This window comes from Chiloscyllium plagiosum, chromosome 11 (genome assembly GCF_004010195.1).
Source record: "Chiloscyllium plagiosum isolate BGI_BamShark_2017 chromosome 11, ASM401019v2, whole genome shotgun sequence".
NCBI classification, from domain to species: domain Eukaryota; kingdom Metazoa; phylum Chordata; class Chondrichthyes; order Orectolobiformes; family Hemiscylliidae; genus Chiloscyllium; species Chiloscyllium plagiosum.
The window spans coordinates 24,235,682-24,251,232 of record NC_057720.1 but is presented as its reverse complement, the minus strand read 5'-3'; the positions used below and the strand labels follow the sequence as shown (position 1 = coordinate 24,251,232).

General features: G+C 39.6%; 1 protein-coding gene across 2 annotated transcripts in view; it reads right to left on the bottom strand.

Annotated features, from left to right (window-relative positions):
- Positions 1 to 15,551, bottom strand: part of LOC122554223 (glycogen debranching enzyme-like) — a 103,231-nt gene that overhangs the window by 47,324 nt on the left and 40,356 nt on the right. For both annotated transcript variants that reach the window (XM_043698894.1, XM_043698893.1), the window contains exons 11-17: positions 12,547 to 12,686; positions 10,566 to 10,753; positions 7,887 to 8,010; positions 5,701 to 5,864; positions 3,087 to 3,188; positions 2,146 to 2,301; positions 1,848 to 1,998 (exon numbers count right to left, since the gene is read on the bottom strand). In XM_043698894.1, the coding sequence (XP_043554829.1) occupies positions 1,848 to 1,998; positions 2,146 to 2,301; positions 3,087 to 3,188; positions 5,701 to 5,864; positions 7,887 to 8,010; positions 10,566 to 10,753; positions 12,547 to 12,686 (1,025 nt within the window). The remainder of the gene's footprint in view (positions 1 to 1,847; positions 1,999 to 2,145; positions 2,302 to 3,086; positions 3,189 to 5,700; positions 5,865 to 7,886; positions 8,011 to 10,565; positions 10,754 to 12,546; positions 12,687 to 15,551) is intronic.

Genomic DNA, 15,551 nt, shown 5'->3' with positions numbered 1-15,551 from the left:
GGTAGGTATAGGACAGATGTTCGGGGTAGGTTCTTTACTCAGCGAGTCGTGAGTTCATGGAATGCCCTGCCAGTAGCAGTGGTGGACTCTCCCTCATTATGGACATTTAAGCGGGCATTGGATAGACATATGGAGGATAGTGGGCTAGTGTAGGTTAGGTGGGCTTGGATTGGCGCAACATCGAGGGCCGAAGGGCCTGTACTGCGCTGTATTCTTCTATGTTCTATGAGCAGAATAGCACCTACATCACGCATGTGCAGAACGGCACCGACATCATGCGTGTGCAGAATGGAATGGCATCAGCACATGTGCAGAACGGCACCGACATCACGCATGTGCAAAATGGCAAGGGCACCAGCACGTGAGCAGATGGAAACGGACATCGGTGCATGAGCTGAATGGCACCAACATTGCGCATGTGCAGTACAAAGGGCACAAACCAATTCCCACTGGAATCGCACTAGGGCGAATAGAGATAAGTGTTCTCCAAAATACCGATCCCTAATTCCTCAGCAATGTTACATCAAATTGTGCTGTCAAAACCTGTGTTATCCCAGAACAACCTCTACTAACTTCCCCGCAGACAATGTCTACCACTCTAGCCTCATCTATCCTTTTGGTTATGTCCACAAGAAACTCAATCAAGTTTGAGACACTATTTTCCATGCACAAGCCATACTGACGATCCCTAATCTGTCCTGGCCTCTCCAAATGCATGCAAATCCTATCTGTCAGAATCCCCTCCAACAAATTACCCACCAATGACATCAGACTCACTAGTCTATAGTTCTCAGGCTTCTCCTTCCAGCCTTTCTTAAATAAAGACACAACATTAGCCAGCCTCCAGCCCTCTGGTACCTCATCCATGGCTGTAGATGATACAAATATCTCTGCTAGAGGTTCCACAATTTCTTCCCTGGGTTCCCACACGTCCTGGGATACACTTGATCAGATCCTGGAGTTTTATCTACCTTTAATGTTTTTTAATCTCTATGAGAACTTTTCTCAGTGACACACTTTGACCAGTAGACAATGCTGAGGATTGACTTGACTAGCATGAAAGGAAATAATTTTTTTAAAACTTGAAAATAGATGCAAATCACTCTGGTTGTCAGTTTGTTTTACAGAAAGGAAATCCTCCTCCAAGAAATTACTGATTGCCTTGAAAAGAGACAACTGGTGCAATGAGGATGACGAAAACATGAAAAATGGATTTTTTGTGTAAATCACTTTGTAATTAAATATAAAAATATTTTTGCTTAAAGAAAGGTGGGAGAATGTGGAAGATATTAACAGTGGTTAATTGTATTATACTGCAAGGTGTAGGCTATGAAAAATGTTAATGATGGTATTATGTTGAATATAAGGAAATGGTTGTCAAGGATTTTATTATAACAAGATTAGATTTTATTCTAATAAGTCCGATTTCTTATTGACTGCAGCAAATTAAATGGTGGTGTATGCTGGGTTTGAGTCCTCTGTATTATACCTTGATTATATTACTAATGTTCTTCAATGAAATAAACTGTTAATCACAGCACAAGCACTAAGTGGCAATGTCAGGAAGTGAAAACGTGTTTTCTCCTTTACACTATTTATTGTATATTTATTGAACAATTTAATTTTTTTTATATAAACGTATGGAAAAGTACCAAACTCATTTAGTAAAAGTATTTTTTTTTCTGAAGACATGCAAGTCTTTGTTGCTTTTTGAAATAAACAAATTAGAAACTTGAATTAAGGTTTCCCAATCATCATGCTATCAAGTAGTTCATATAAATTTATTAAAGTTAGGAAACTATTAATCATTTCTGTAATAATTTATTTTTAAAAAGCAGAAATAATACCTGGGATGTACATTGGAGACAGGTCAGCCTTATAGTAAGATGTATCTGGATTTCTAAATGCAGTACGTGACACAGCCACTACTGAGTTGTGGTTACTTGGGCAATGTCGTGTAACTGCCACTGTGTCTTCATCCAACTGATCCACATACACCTAAAATGTACATCAACTATATTTAAATACAAAGTATCTCAAATTCGGTGCAACAATTTTCCAATTCAAACAAAAGGCTATTATGAATAAATCTGATGCAGAATCCTGTGTATACATTTAAAGAACAGAAAATTACATTTTCCACACCTGGTAGAAGGAATTAGCTCCAAGTTCACGGTGAAGTTTGTTAATTGCATACTTTCCTGCAATGATTCCACTCTGCTGATTTACTTCCCCTAGATATTCTGGACGTGCATTAGGATTATATGTGGGATATAGCCTCTCCTCTGAAACTACAGATATCTATTAACATCAGAAGCAGAGACAATAAAGAGTTGAATATTAATTACTGAAAATTTAAAAAAAAACACTATGTGCTTTAAATGTCAAATGGTACAATTAAAATTAAGGACAATAAACAATCACATCACAGGGAGGAAAGGAGGAGGGAAGGCTGAAATTACTAAGCTCGACAAACGCCACAGCATATATCACATTCCTATGCTTTCTCAGTTTTTAAAAAAAAATGAAAGTATTAGTCCAATGATATTTAGCACATCATAATTTGCAGAGATTTGTGTTTCAATAAATTTCTGGATGAAACATCACTTCTGCTTATTGGCTTATTAAAGTTCATCCTGAAAAAGCAGGGCAAATACAGTAGTTTCTCAGATTTCAGAACAAATGTGTTATCTTACAGAGAATACAAATTATAAGTACACAAACTGTTGCCATTGCTTTAACTTTTAAAACGGATATTAAAAATATATTATAAGTTTTTATGATCTACATTCATGTTTCAGCTTGCAATGGAAAATATTCATTGACAATGAATGACTAAACTAATCATGCATCACAAAAAATTATGTCTGCCTTTCTTGGATTTCAATACCTGTCACTGGTAAATTATATAAAAAAAGAATGTCTTTGCTTATTTCCCACTATGGTATTAGCTTTTATTGAAAATAACTGAAAGAAAAGTTTGCTTGCTATAATTTTCTATTAATCAGAAATCAATGTTCTGTAGAGACATTATTAAAGGTGAAAATACTTAAAGTCTATTGTAAAAAAAAATCCTACAGACAAACCTGATGGGGTACCAGGTAATCGTAACCCATTGTGCTTCCTGAGGCACAGCATGCCATAGAAACAATAGTTGAACTGGGAAGAGCATCATAAACGGAACGATGCTGTAAAATAAAGACAATTATATATAATCAAAGTTAAGAAACATTTTGATCCAAGTAGAAATTCATAAATGTAGTTTGCATTTTAATTCTCATGTAAAATCACAGCGTACCATACCTTTGGCGCATCGAGTTTGTGCCATCAAAAATACACTATTACCTACACTGGCTCCATCACCTTAAACATAGAGTGCTCATACCTTTTAAAGATTAAGAGGTTACTCATCTCAACTACCCTGCCAGCAACATATTCCAGATCCCGATAACCCAAATTTGAGGAATGTTCACTTTAAAAACGTGCCCTTTGTTATTGATCATTCAAATAAGAGCAACAATTACTTTCTACTGACTCTGTCCACACCTCTCATAACCTTATATGCCTCAATCAGGTCCTCCCTCAAACTTTTCTGTTCCAAAGGAAACAATTTGAGCTACCCAGCCTCTCTTCACAGCTGAAATGTTCCATTCCAGACAATATTCTGGTGAATCTCCTTTGCATCCCTCTCAGATCCAATAAAAGCTCCCTGCTCTTATAATCTATGCCTTGACTGATAAAGGCAAGCACCCCAAGTTTTCTGTATTCCTTAACTACCCTATCAACCTGTCTAGCCATCTTCAGAGATGTGGACAAGCACCCCAAGATTTCTCTGCTCCTCTGACTTTTCTAGTGTCCTGACATTCATTGAATATCCCCTCGTCTTGTTACTTTCAAAGTGCATCTACCTCACATTTGAGATTAAATTCTAAACCTCCCATTGATCTGCCCAATCTGCCAATATCTTCCTCCTCACAAGCAACTGCCTGGCCAATTATTGTATCATCTGCACACTTACTTATCAGTGATAAGTAATCCCTCATATTTATGACTATCTCAAACAATAAGGGATCCCAGCAGTGATCCCTGTAGAATACCAATGCACATCAGCCTCCAGTTGTACAAACAGCCTTATGCCAACACCATCTGTCTCCTGATACCAAGCCAATTTTGGACCCAACTTACCAAGTTACCCTGGATCCCACTACTTTTACTTTGTCAGTTTCCCACATGGGACTTTGTCAAAGACCTTGCTGAAATCCATATAAACTAACAACCTTATCCTCAGCTAAACATTTGGTGACTCCATCGAAAAATTCAATTAAATTTGTTAAGCATGACCTCCATTTTGCAAAGCTATGCTGACTATCCCTGATCAAATCATTACTTTCGACGTGGAGATTAAGTCTCTCCTTCAGAATTTTCTCCAGTAGTTTCCCTACCGTTGATGATCTATTGTTCCCTAGCTCTACCACTCTTCATGTAAATTGGAACTACATTAGCTGTTCTCCAGTCCTTTGGCACTTCCCCAAAGGATCAGAGCTGTTATTTTCTCCCTTATCTCCCACAGCAGCCTGGAAAACAATTCATCTAGACTTGGGGAGATGTTCACCTTTAAACCCACCAAAGTTTTCAATATGTAATTTCTTATATCAATATGATATAAGATTAGGCTCAAGAACTTCCCGGTCCATCTTTTCCATCCTTGATTTGCATCCACTTTCTCTAGAGTAAGAGAAATGTGAAGTACTCATTTAACATTCTACCAATGCCCTTCAGCTTCACACAGATTGCCCATGGCCCCTAATGGACTCCATCCTTTCTGTGATTATTCTCTTCCCCTTGCTAAACTTGTAGAATATCTTGGGATTCTCTCTAATCTTGACCACGAGCATTTTTTTCATGCCTTTTATTTCCCTACTAGTTGCTTTCTTGCATTCCCCCCATACTTCCTATGCTCCTCTGGGGTCTCTGTTTTTTCTCCCTTTATACCTATACATCTTGTTGGTTTTTAAACCAATCCTTTCCAGCATTGAAAGGGCATCTCTTGCTTCTAGCAACAACGTAACAAACTTCACATCAGAACAGGTAACCTCAACTTTTAACTCATCAATATTTAGTATCTGTATACATGGTTAAATGGTTGATTGCTTTTAAAACATGCCCGTTTTGGGGGAAGAAAAATTAAATAACTCACCTCATCTCAAAAGGACATAATTACTTGTAACCAAAACCTTGGTCAAACTACCGTGTTGATGCCTGCAGCCTAGGTGCCTTGGCTCATTTATAGGAAAGTAAAAGCACAACGATATTAACATTTCCAAAATAAACTAGCTAAAGGATGTGGACGTAGGTTTCCTCACTGAGCTGGAAGGTTCATTTTCAGATGTTTCGTCACCATGCTAGGTAACATCATCAGTGAGCCTCTGGCTGAAGCACTGGTGGCATGGCCCACTCTCTTTGTGTGTTTATGTGTCAAACCTTGCTAAGACTAGCTAAAGAAAACAAAAGAGCTTTCACATTCCAGTACTACTTTCATAGTTACGTCCATGTGTTTCCTTGAGTAAGTTCACCATGCTAGCAAGACAAATTTTACTGAAAACAAAAATATTCAGCTCTTTATAATATAGGGATAAACAATTTATAATTGTAGTGTTGTTTGCTGATAAACATTAACAATAAATATTAATGATACTGTACCTCAATCAAGGACTCATTATCATGGGTAACATCCATAAACAAAGCATGAGCAATTTTGGGTATTAAAGGCTTCACAGATGGCTGAGCAAAAGATCCAACAGGTAGTCCTCCAAACCGGTAGACCAGTCTCCCCTCTTCGTGGCTGTCACCAGCACTCATTGCCTCTGTAGTACACCGTACCCAATTAAAAGTTGGACATTTCATATTGTACAGCATACAGTATTTAAAACATTTTGTTGAGATTTTTTTTTTAAAATGGGCATTTCATCCTCTTTCCATTTAGTTCATTGCCTACTTCTAAAATCTCAGTGTACAAACTTACTGCAAATCAAAGTATAAAGTCACTGGGAGGAAACTGTAAATATAGAATGTTCAGTTCAATAATTATTTTGCTGCCAGATTCTTACAGGAGTTGACAGAGTAGATGCAGAAACGATGGTCCCTGTGATTTTGTTTTTGGGGATAGCACTTGGGTTGGGAGGGGAGAAGGTTGGTTTGAGAACCAGGGCATACAGTCTCAGAGCAGTTGGCTCAGGGCACAGACCAGGAATGATTTCTTTGCTCAGAGGGCGGTGAGGAATGATTTCTTTGCTCAGAGGGTAGTGAACCTTTAAATCTCCATGCCCTGGCTGTGGAGGCTCAATCGCTGAGAAGGTTTCAAGGTTGAGACTGACAGATATCTACCCCTTACGAACAGCAAGGGATACTGACAGTGCAGGAAAATGGTGTTTAAAGTAGAAGATTAACAACGTTCCCATTGGATGGCACAGCGAGCTCAAGAGATTGAGTGAGATGTTCATACTCTTCTTTCTTATGCTCTTAGGCCTAAAAAGGTCCAAGTCATGAATATGATGGAATACTCCTCACGTGCCTGAATGACTTCAGTTCCAACAACACTCAAGAAGGATGACACTCCAGACTGAAAAACCAGTCCATTTGATTGACACCTCAACCACTACCTTCATCATTCAACTCCTTTACCACCAACACAGTGGCAGTGGTGTGTATCATCTACAACTCGTACTACAGAATTCAACCAGACACTTCCAAACGGGTGACCCCTCTGAACCAGAAGGATAAGGCCAAAAGATGGATGGGGCCTCCCTGCCCTCCATGTCACATATAAACTACATCAACAGTCTCTTCAATGTCCATCAAAATTCTGGGAATTCCTTCCAAACAGCATTTTGAATGTACTTAAGCTTTTCAGTCTGTTAGAGCATGTGTGAATGGTGGCAGAGGTAAGTGGGTAGGTTAGCAAGCAGACTGGTGAGATGGGTATTCTTGTACACACAGCAATTAGATTAGGATTCTTCCATCTAGTATTTCCTGGGAATGATCCAGGTCTGTCAGAATTGTCTGAAATTTCAAGCTCTCAGTTGAAAATTCTTTCAGATGGTCCACTGTGGCAGGGAATTGTATATTGGAAATTTGAAGTTGTCCAGCAATTTCTGTAGAGTCAGTGATGCCATGGAGTCCAGAAATGCGTCTTGGGTTGTACATCTGGTCACCAACCATCAAAGACTGGAAAATCTGGCCCAAGATTCCAAGTGCAATGCATCTGATTTTCTTTATTTTGGTATCATTAACTATCAATAAAGAGTCAAGCAGTATTGTTTAAATTATGTCTGCAAGACAGAGTAGTCAGTTGCTTTGTCTCATTGCACCAACTTTACACCTTTCTTCCCTCTAACCTCACCCACTCAAATTTACTAAATCACAATTAAAATGTTTTCAGAGGGGACACATTGTTTTTGCAACTGCAGAAATTTGTAGGTATAAAGACTTCCCGTTAACGTAATATTTACGGTGCATGTAATAAGGCTACTATAAGGTTCTGCTATAACGTGGTAGTTCTGATCTCGTGCAATCCCATGTTAAGAAAATCACGTAATAGCAGCACCATTTAATGGGGATGGGGATGGAATCACGTTACAACCAATGCACATTTTAAAAGCTTGTGCTTTAGAAACAGTGTCCCCAATTTATTAATCACATTATGGAAAATTTGCATTAACGAAACGCACGTTATAGCAGAATGACCTGTATTTCCATATGATTTGCTGACTGGGCTTTGTTATCAGTTTGCGATTTCTGTAATGCATTAATCACAAAACTCAATGCTTATAAAGATAATAATCCATCACTCTATCAGTACACTATCTTCATAAAACTATCACACTTACCTCGAATTAAGGAACTTATGCCCAGTTTAGTCACAAAGACATTATCCATCTCTTCACTTCCAGTGAACAGTTCTGCTACTACATACAGATTTGGCCGTATTCTTCTGGCAGTGTCCAGCATGTACTGCAGACAAGAAAGCAACAGCCATGGAAATTACATTTATCTGAATAGAAGTAAGGTAAAATCAAAAACCTAGTTTGGGCAGAAAGATAAGTCCATGATGAAAGTCATGCAGAAAAATTAAACCATTTAGCAAAATGGAAAATAAATTACTATGTTAGTGGATGTTGAAGAAGTGAGAAAAGTGTTAAAAGGACAACAATATCAAATAAACATCATGATTATAAACGTATTAGTAGTACACCAAAAATAACATGATGGGAATAGATAAAAATATAATTTTAGCTACATGCTCTTTCAAAGTCGCTTCATATTTTCTGAAGTCAGGTCGAGACCAGTTCCCACAAACTGGACAGCTTGAAGGAATTGGATGGCATAATTCAGCTCTAATTCCATTGGTATTCAACAGTACCTGGCATTAGTGGACAGAATATTGACTTCCTTTTATGATCAAACTCCGTAGCAGCTCCATTGGTGAATCCACCATTTTAACTTTAAATCTTGGAATCATACAGTATTTGGCCCATGAGTTTTTTTTCAAGAGTCATTCGGAATTCCCATTCATTCCTAATGCCCTGAAAAAGAAAGCCCTCTAGTTTTGGACCTCCCCATACTGGGAAAAAGACTTTCTCTATTTACTCCATCAATTCCTCTCATAATTTTATAAACCTCTATAAGGTCACCCCTCAGCCTCTGACACTCCAGGGAAAATAGCCGCAGCCTATTCAGCCTCTCCCTGTAGCTCAAAACCTCCAACCCTGGCAACATTCTCGTAAATCTTTTCTGAACCCTTTCAAGTTTAACAACATCCTTCCTGTAGCAGGGAGACCAGAATTGCACACAGTATTCCAACAGTGGTCTAACCAATGTCCTGTCCAGCTGCAACTATCTATTCCCAACTCCTATACTCAATGCACTGACCAATAATACAAGCATACCAAACATCATCTTCACTATCCTGTCTACCTGTGACTCCACTTTCAAGGAGCTATGAACCTGCACTCCAAGGCCTCTTTGTTGAGCAATACTGCCCAGCACCTTACCATTAAGGTGCGAGTCCTACCTTGATTTGCCTTTCCAAAATGCAGCACTTCACATTTATTAAAATCAAAACTCCATCTACCACTCCTCAGCACGTTGGTCTGTCTGATCAAGACCCGTTATACTCTGAGGTATCCTTCTTCTCTGTCCACTCCACTTCCAATTTTAGTGTCATCTTAAAACTTATTAACCATACCTCCTATGTTCACATCCAAATCATTTAGATAAACAACAAAATGTAGAGGACCCAGCACTGATCCTTGTGGCAAACCACTGGTCACAGGCCTCCAGTCTGAAAAGAAACTCTTCACAACCACCCTCTGTCTTTCTACCTTCAAGCCAGCTCTGTATCCAAATGGCTACTTCTCCCTGTATTCCATGAGATCTAACCTTGCTAACCAATCTACCATGAAGGGATTATGTAATTTCTTGCCGACATTGATAGCAGTTTCCTTTTTCTACCTCTAAATCACAATTTGGGTTCTGCAAAATTAAATTCCTAAAGTAAGTCTTTTGACATCAATTTCGTATCAGCTGTACAGAAACTTTAAAGAAGAGGCAGGTTATTTTTTTTCCGCACACCATTTATAAATAAATAGAATGTAATACATTGACTATCTACCTGAGCAATCAGGCAAGAGCATACTGTAACAGCAAATGTACAACAGAAATCATTCAAGTACCACAGAATCTGATCATGTTACATTGTTAATTACAGGAAAAACAACACACGTTTAAGGCAGGATATCGAAACTGTAAGAGCATCTACAATTTCCTAACTTTGGTATTTAACTTCTGACATTAGGAAGACTTAAGTCTGTTGCACATTTATTTGCCTTATTTTGTAAGCCCAATAGCTATAGTTGGGGTTGTGTTTTGATGCTTTTGTCTCGTTTTTGCTAAGCCTTCAGTCACAGCCTAGTAGTTTTAGGAACTTCAGATACGAGTTATTGCAAACACTGCATTTAACTTTACTTAAGATTCCCAAAAGTTGATATAAAGCAACTATTGTACTACCAACTTAGATACTCATGCAGCTGAAAACAACAAAAACTTGGATGTCCCTAACTTTAAAAAAAAGTCATACACTGAACAAATTGGCTGGTAATGCACAATTTAAGTGAACTGAATGCATTACTTAAGCCAAACCAGCATTTGCTGCTTGTGGGATAAATACATAATACTATTTGATTACAAACTTCAGGCACTTTTTATCTGAAAAGTAAATCTGCAGAATTAAATGAGGTTATGTATACAATAAAAAAGGAAAATGAAAAAACAACAAATTACAAGAGCCCTTTCTAAAGCAACCATGTGGAATGAGCCAGTTTGCAGCTGGAAGGCCACCTACAGAAACACTGATATAGAGGGCAGAGGCACTGCATGTGCTTAAGTACAATTGAAAATATCAACTTCTCCAAAATTAAAAGCCTAAAACCTTTTCATAATATCTATTATGCATGTTTAAAGAGTTACCAAAATACCTAACAGACAGGGATAAAAAACTTAATCTGTACCTCAGCAACACGAATAGGTGTTGAATGACAGTTGTCTAAGCGCACCCCATAGAAGATTTTGGCTGTAATTTCTGTATACTTTTGCATGTGTGCCCAAAGATAAGGGCAGTCTTCTGGCTTTTTTCCATATCGAAGTTTAACACTATCACCCCAGCAAATCAATTCTCTTCTCAGGTAAACATTCGAACCTACAATAAAAATAAAATGTAACTTTTAAAAATGTATAGTAACTTGTAATCACATCATAAACAATTACTGAATTTTTGACAATGGCGCAAAAAATACTGCAGTGCAAGGATTGGAAAATAAAATACACTTGTTTATGACCATGAAACAGGAAAAGACCATCAGGATAAAAACACACATTCCTTCATGGAATCACAGAATTGCTATATCTCAGAAAAAAGCCATTTGGTCTGCTATGCTTGTGCTGTTGAAGAAATTTGGGTAGTGTCACTACTCACCCCTAGAAATGCATAATTATTTTCATTTCAGGCAACTATCCAACTCTCTTTTTCAAATACACATAAGGACCTATGACATTGTTCAGGCAGTCTAATCCTCAGCCGAGATGCTAACTACTCATCGGTTAAAGGTTTGCCTCATGTCATATTGATTCTTTTCTCAAATCGCTTAGTAGTTGTCTTCTGGTTCTTGTCCTTATGCCAATGGGAACAGTTTATACCCATCTATTCTGTCAGGGCTCCTCACCATTTTAAATACCTCTATCAAATCTCCTTGCAACTTTTTCCTCTACAAGGAGAACAACAACAGCTTTTCCAAGCCTTTCATGTAGTTGAAGTCCCTCACCCCTGGATCAGTTGCAGGAAATCTTTTTTACACTCTTTCTAAAGGTTTCACATTTTTCCTAAACTGCGATGCCCTGAACTGGACACATTAGTTAAGTTTCGCCAAACCAGCATGAGCTGCTAATGGGACAAATACGTAATACTATCTGATTACAAACCACTTTTTATCTGAAAAAGTAAATCTGTAGGATTTAATAAGATTGCCTGTACAATAAAACAAGTTAAAAAAAAAGACATTCACAAGAGCCCTTTCTAAAGCAATCATGTGAAACATTGCTTAATGAAATTGAATAACTAGGTTTTCACCCCATTCAACCTAAGCAATCAGCTTTGGCCAAGTGACAATAGGGTCACAAGATAAACCTTTAAAATTAGATTAACCAGTTTCAAATAAAATTACTGTTTGAATTCAAATTAAATTCCAATCACTAATGAAAGCAAAATTGAAAGATTCGAAAATATTTTGATTGTCCATGAATAATAATTGCCAAAAACAGAAATGCCATCATCTTGAACAGCTCAGAACTGCAATATCTTACTCAATTGAAATGGCAATTATGGGCAATTAAATTATTATTGCGTGTGAAATTCAAGAAGAAAGCATTGTGACAGAAAATAGACATAAAATCATTACTGCAGATGTAGGCCACTTAATCCCTCAAGTCCAAACAGGCTCCCTGCCAGAGTCATTCTGCTAACCCCACTCCGAATACCTGCTGGTTGACAACTGGCGCAATGGCTACTGGTTGTACATTTAAAGTCTGGTTTCTTGCACATACTCTTCAAAGTGACATAACAGTAATGAACACAGAAGTTTGGGAGTGAGTTATTAATTAGAGAGTTTTCTTTTAAAAAAGATGCATCGTTGGTCAGCAATATGGGCTTAACAATGAAGCATAGGTTTAAACTGGCAAAGGCAAATTTAGAACCTATGCTCTGAAGATCTTCATCTGGAATGAAGAATGTTTTTGAGAGTTCCTCACTGAAGAGAGATTAATACGATAGAGTCTGGAAAGCAACATTTTGGAACTATTGATATGCCATTTCTCTTAACCTTTTATTCATCTTTACTTTGCTTTCAAATTTCTTATTTTTAAATTACTATTTCTATATTTCAGAAAATACTTTTGTTTCAGTATTATGAAAATATTATCTAAACAAAAATAATTCACCTGGCTCAGCAAAGTTCCTTAGAGGGTCATCACCCATTACCCAGCCATTATGGGCCATAAAGTACACTGCCTTTTCTGGTTGATACATCATTGGCTCCTCCTGTGCCAAAGACATCTCTTCAAAGTCGTAAGTGAAATATCTGTGCACAAACCATAGATTTGTTACAAAATTAGCAGATCTCACTCAAGACAAAAGGTATGAGAGAAAGTGAGGGCTGCAGATGCTGGAGATCAGAGCTGAAAATGTGTTGCTGGAAAAGCGCAGCAGGTCAGGCAGCATCCAAGGAACAGGAGAATCGACGTTTCGGGCATAAGCCCTTCTTCAGGAATTCCTGAAGAAGGGCTTATGCCCGAAACGTCGATTCTCCTGTTCCTTGGATGCTGCCTGACCTGCTGCGCTTTTCCAGCAACACATTTTCAGCCAAGACAAAAGGTACTCAGACCAAGTACTTACGAAAGCAAGCGTTGCTTGTAGGATTTAATACACAGCAATTTTATTACTTTTGATACCAATTACTTTCCAAGATACAATTTCAACTTCACCAACTTCTGTTACAAACAAAGCATACAGTGTGCATAATTAATAATTAGCCAGATTACAACTGCATTCTATTTTTGTTAATAAATTTCAGAAGCAGCTGTACATGCTTGGATTAGGGACCTTCCTCTGCAGATCTCCCCTTTTGGAACATGAGCAAAAACTATATAAAATATTTTTGTGTGAAACCTTTACACATTTCAAAGCCAGGTTGCAGAATTACAAGGCCAATGTTTAGCTCCCAGTGTCAAGCCTCTTTGAAGAAAGAATTCAGGCAGCTCACTGACAGGATTCAATATGCCAGTACTAATGCCCTTTCAAGTTGAAGCATCATTTAGACCAGGAATAGGTGTCCTTATGGCACAACAGGTTTGTCCAGACTCTCTGACCTAGAAACTCCTGTTTCAAACCAACCTCCAGAACTTGTAATGGATGGTCATTCATAATGATTTCAAACAGTTTAAGCATCAACTTATAAATACTTCCAATATATGCCATGTGAAGGCTGCAGTTAGCCACGTGATGCCAAAAAAAACCCTGAATACTCTATCATGGTTATTCACAGCTTGGAACTACACCATGGTTCTAAAATTGTATGGTTCACAGTGACTCAAGATTGGAGAACTGCAGGACTTGTCTTATGTAGAGAGGTTGACTAAGTTTGGACTTGTCTCTCTGGAGAGGAGGAGGAAGAGAGGTGACCTGATCAAGGTATATATTTTGAGTGGGAGCAGCGGCCGAGTAAAGGCGAACCCGGGAGACTACAGCTAAGGTAAGACAGTTTGTTTCAAAATTACTTACCTGTAGCGGGCAGCGGTGTTTTTTTTTCTCTCTTCACAAAAAGAGCGGGAGCAGCAGAGGAAGTGACGGCAAACAGAGGGGCAGCCGGGAAGGAGAACTGTGAGTATAAATACTCACCCTTTAATCACCAACGGTCATTCGAGTGGGAGCAGCGGCCGAGTAAAGGCGAACCCGGGAGACTACAGCCAAGGTAAAAGAGTTTGTTTCAAAATTACTTACCTGTAGCGGGCAGCGGTGTTTCTTATTCTCTCTTCACAAAAAGAGCGGGAGCAGCAGAGGAAGTGACGGCAAACAGAGGGGCAGCCGGGAAGGAGAACTCACCCTTTAATCACCAACGGTCATTCGAGTGGGAGCAGCGGCCGAGTAAAGGCGAACCCGGGAGACTACAGCCAAGGTAAAAGAGTTTGTTTCAAAATTACTTACCTGTAGCGGGCAGCGGTGTTTCTTATTCTCTCTTCACAAAAAGAGCGGGAGCAGCAGAGGAAGTGACGGCAAACAGAGGGGCAGCCGGGAAGGAGAACTCACCCTTTAATCACCAACGGTCATTCGAGTGGGAGCAGCGGCCGAGTAAAGGCGAACCCGGGAGACTACAGCCAAGGTAAAAGAGTTTGTTTCAAAATTACTTACCTGTAGCGGGCAGCGGTGTTTCTTATTCTCTCTTCACAAAAAGAGCGGGAGCAGCAGAGGAAGTGACGGCAAACAGAGGGGCAGCCGGGAAGGAGAACTCACCCTTTAATCACCAACGGTCATTTGAGTGGGAGCAGCGGAAGTGAGGTTGGAGCGCATAGCTGGGCGGGAAGGTAAGCGATTAGTATTTGAGTGGGTGTGTTCCCCTTTGAGTCTGCAGGAAATGCAGTCAGATCCTGATCCTCACCGAACGAGTTAGGGAACTGGAACTGGAGTTGGATGAACTGGGGATTATTCGAGAGGCTGAGAGGGTGATTGATAGAAGCTACAGGGACATAGTTACGCCGGAGAACAGAGGTAGCTGGGTAACAGTTAGAGGTGGGAAGGGGAAGAAGCAGGCAGTGCAGGGTTCCCCTGTGGACGTGCCCCTAAAAAATAAATATACAGCTTGGGAAACTGTTGGGGGGGACAGCGTTGCAGGTGTAAGCTGCAGTGAAGCGGTCTGTGGCTCTGAGACACAGAAGGGAAAGGGGGAGAGGAGGAGAGCGCTAGTTATAGGGGACTCTCTAGTTAGAGGGACGGACAGGCGGCTCTGTGGACATGGGCGAGACTCACGGATGGTTTCTTGCCTCCTGGGTGCTAGGATCCGAGACGTCTCAGACCGTGTCTTCAGAATCCTTAAGGAGGAGGGTGTGCAGCCAGAAGTCGTGGTACACATTGGCACCAACGACATAGGTAGGAAGAGGGATGGGGAGGTCATTCAAGAGCTCAAGGAGTTAGGCAGGAAGCTAAAAGCTAGGACGGACAGAGTCGTCATCTCTGGGTTGTTGCCGGTGCCACGTGACAGAGAGGCAAAGAACAGGGAGCGAGTGCAGTTGAACACGTGGCTGCAAGGATGGTGTAGGAGGGAGGGCTTCAGGTATTTGGACAATTGGACTGCATTCTGGGGAAGGTGGGACCTGTACAAACAGGACGGGTTGCACCTGAACCAGAAGGGCACCAATATCCTGGAGGGTAGGTTTGCTAGCACTCTTCGGGG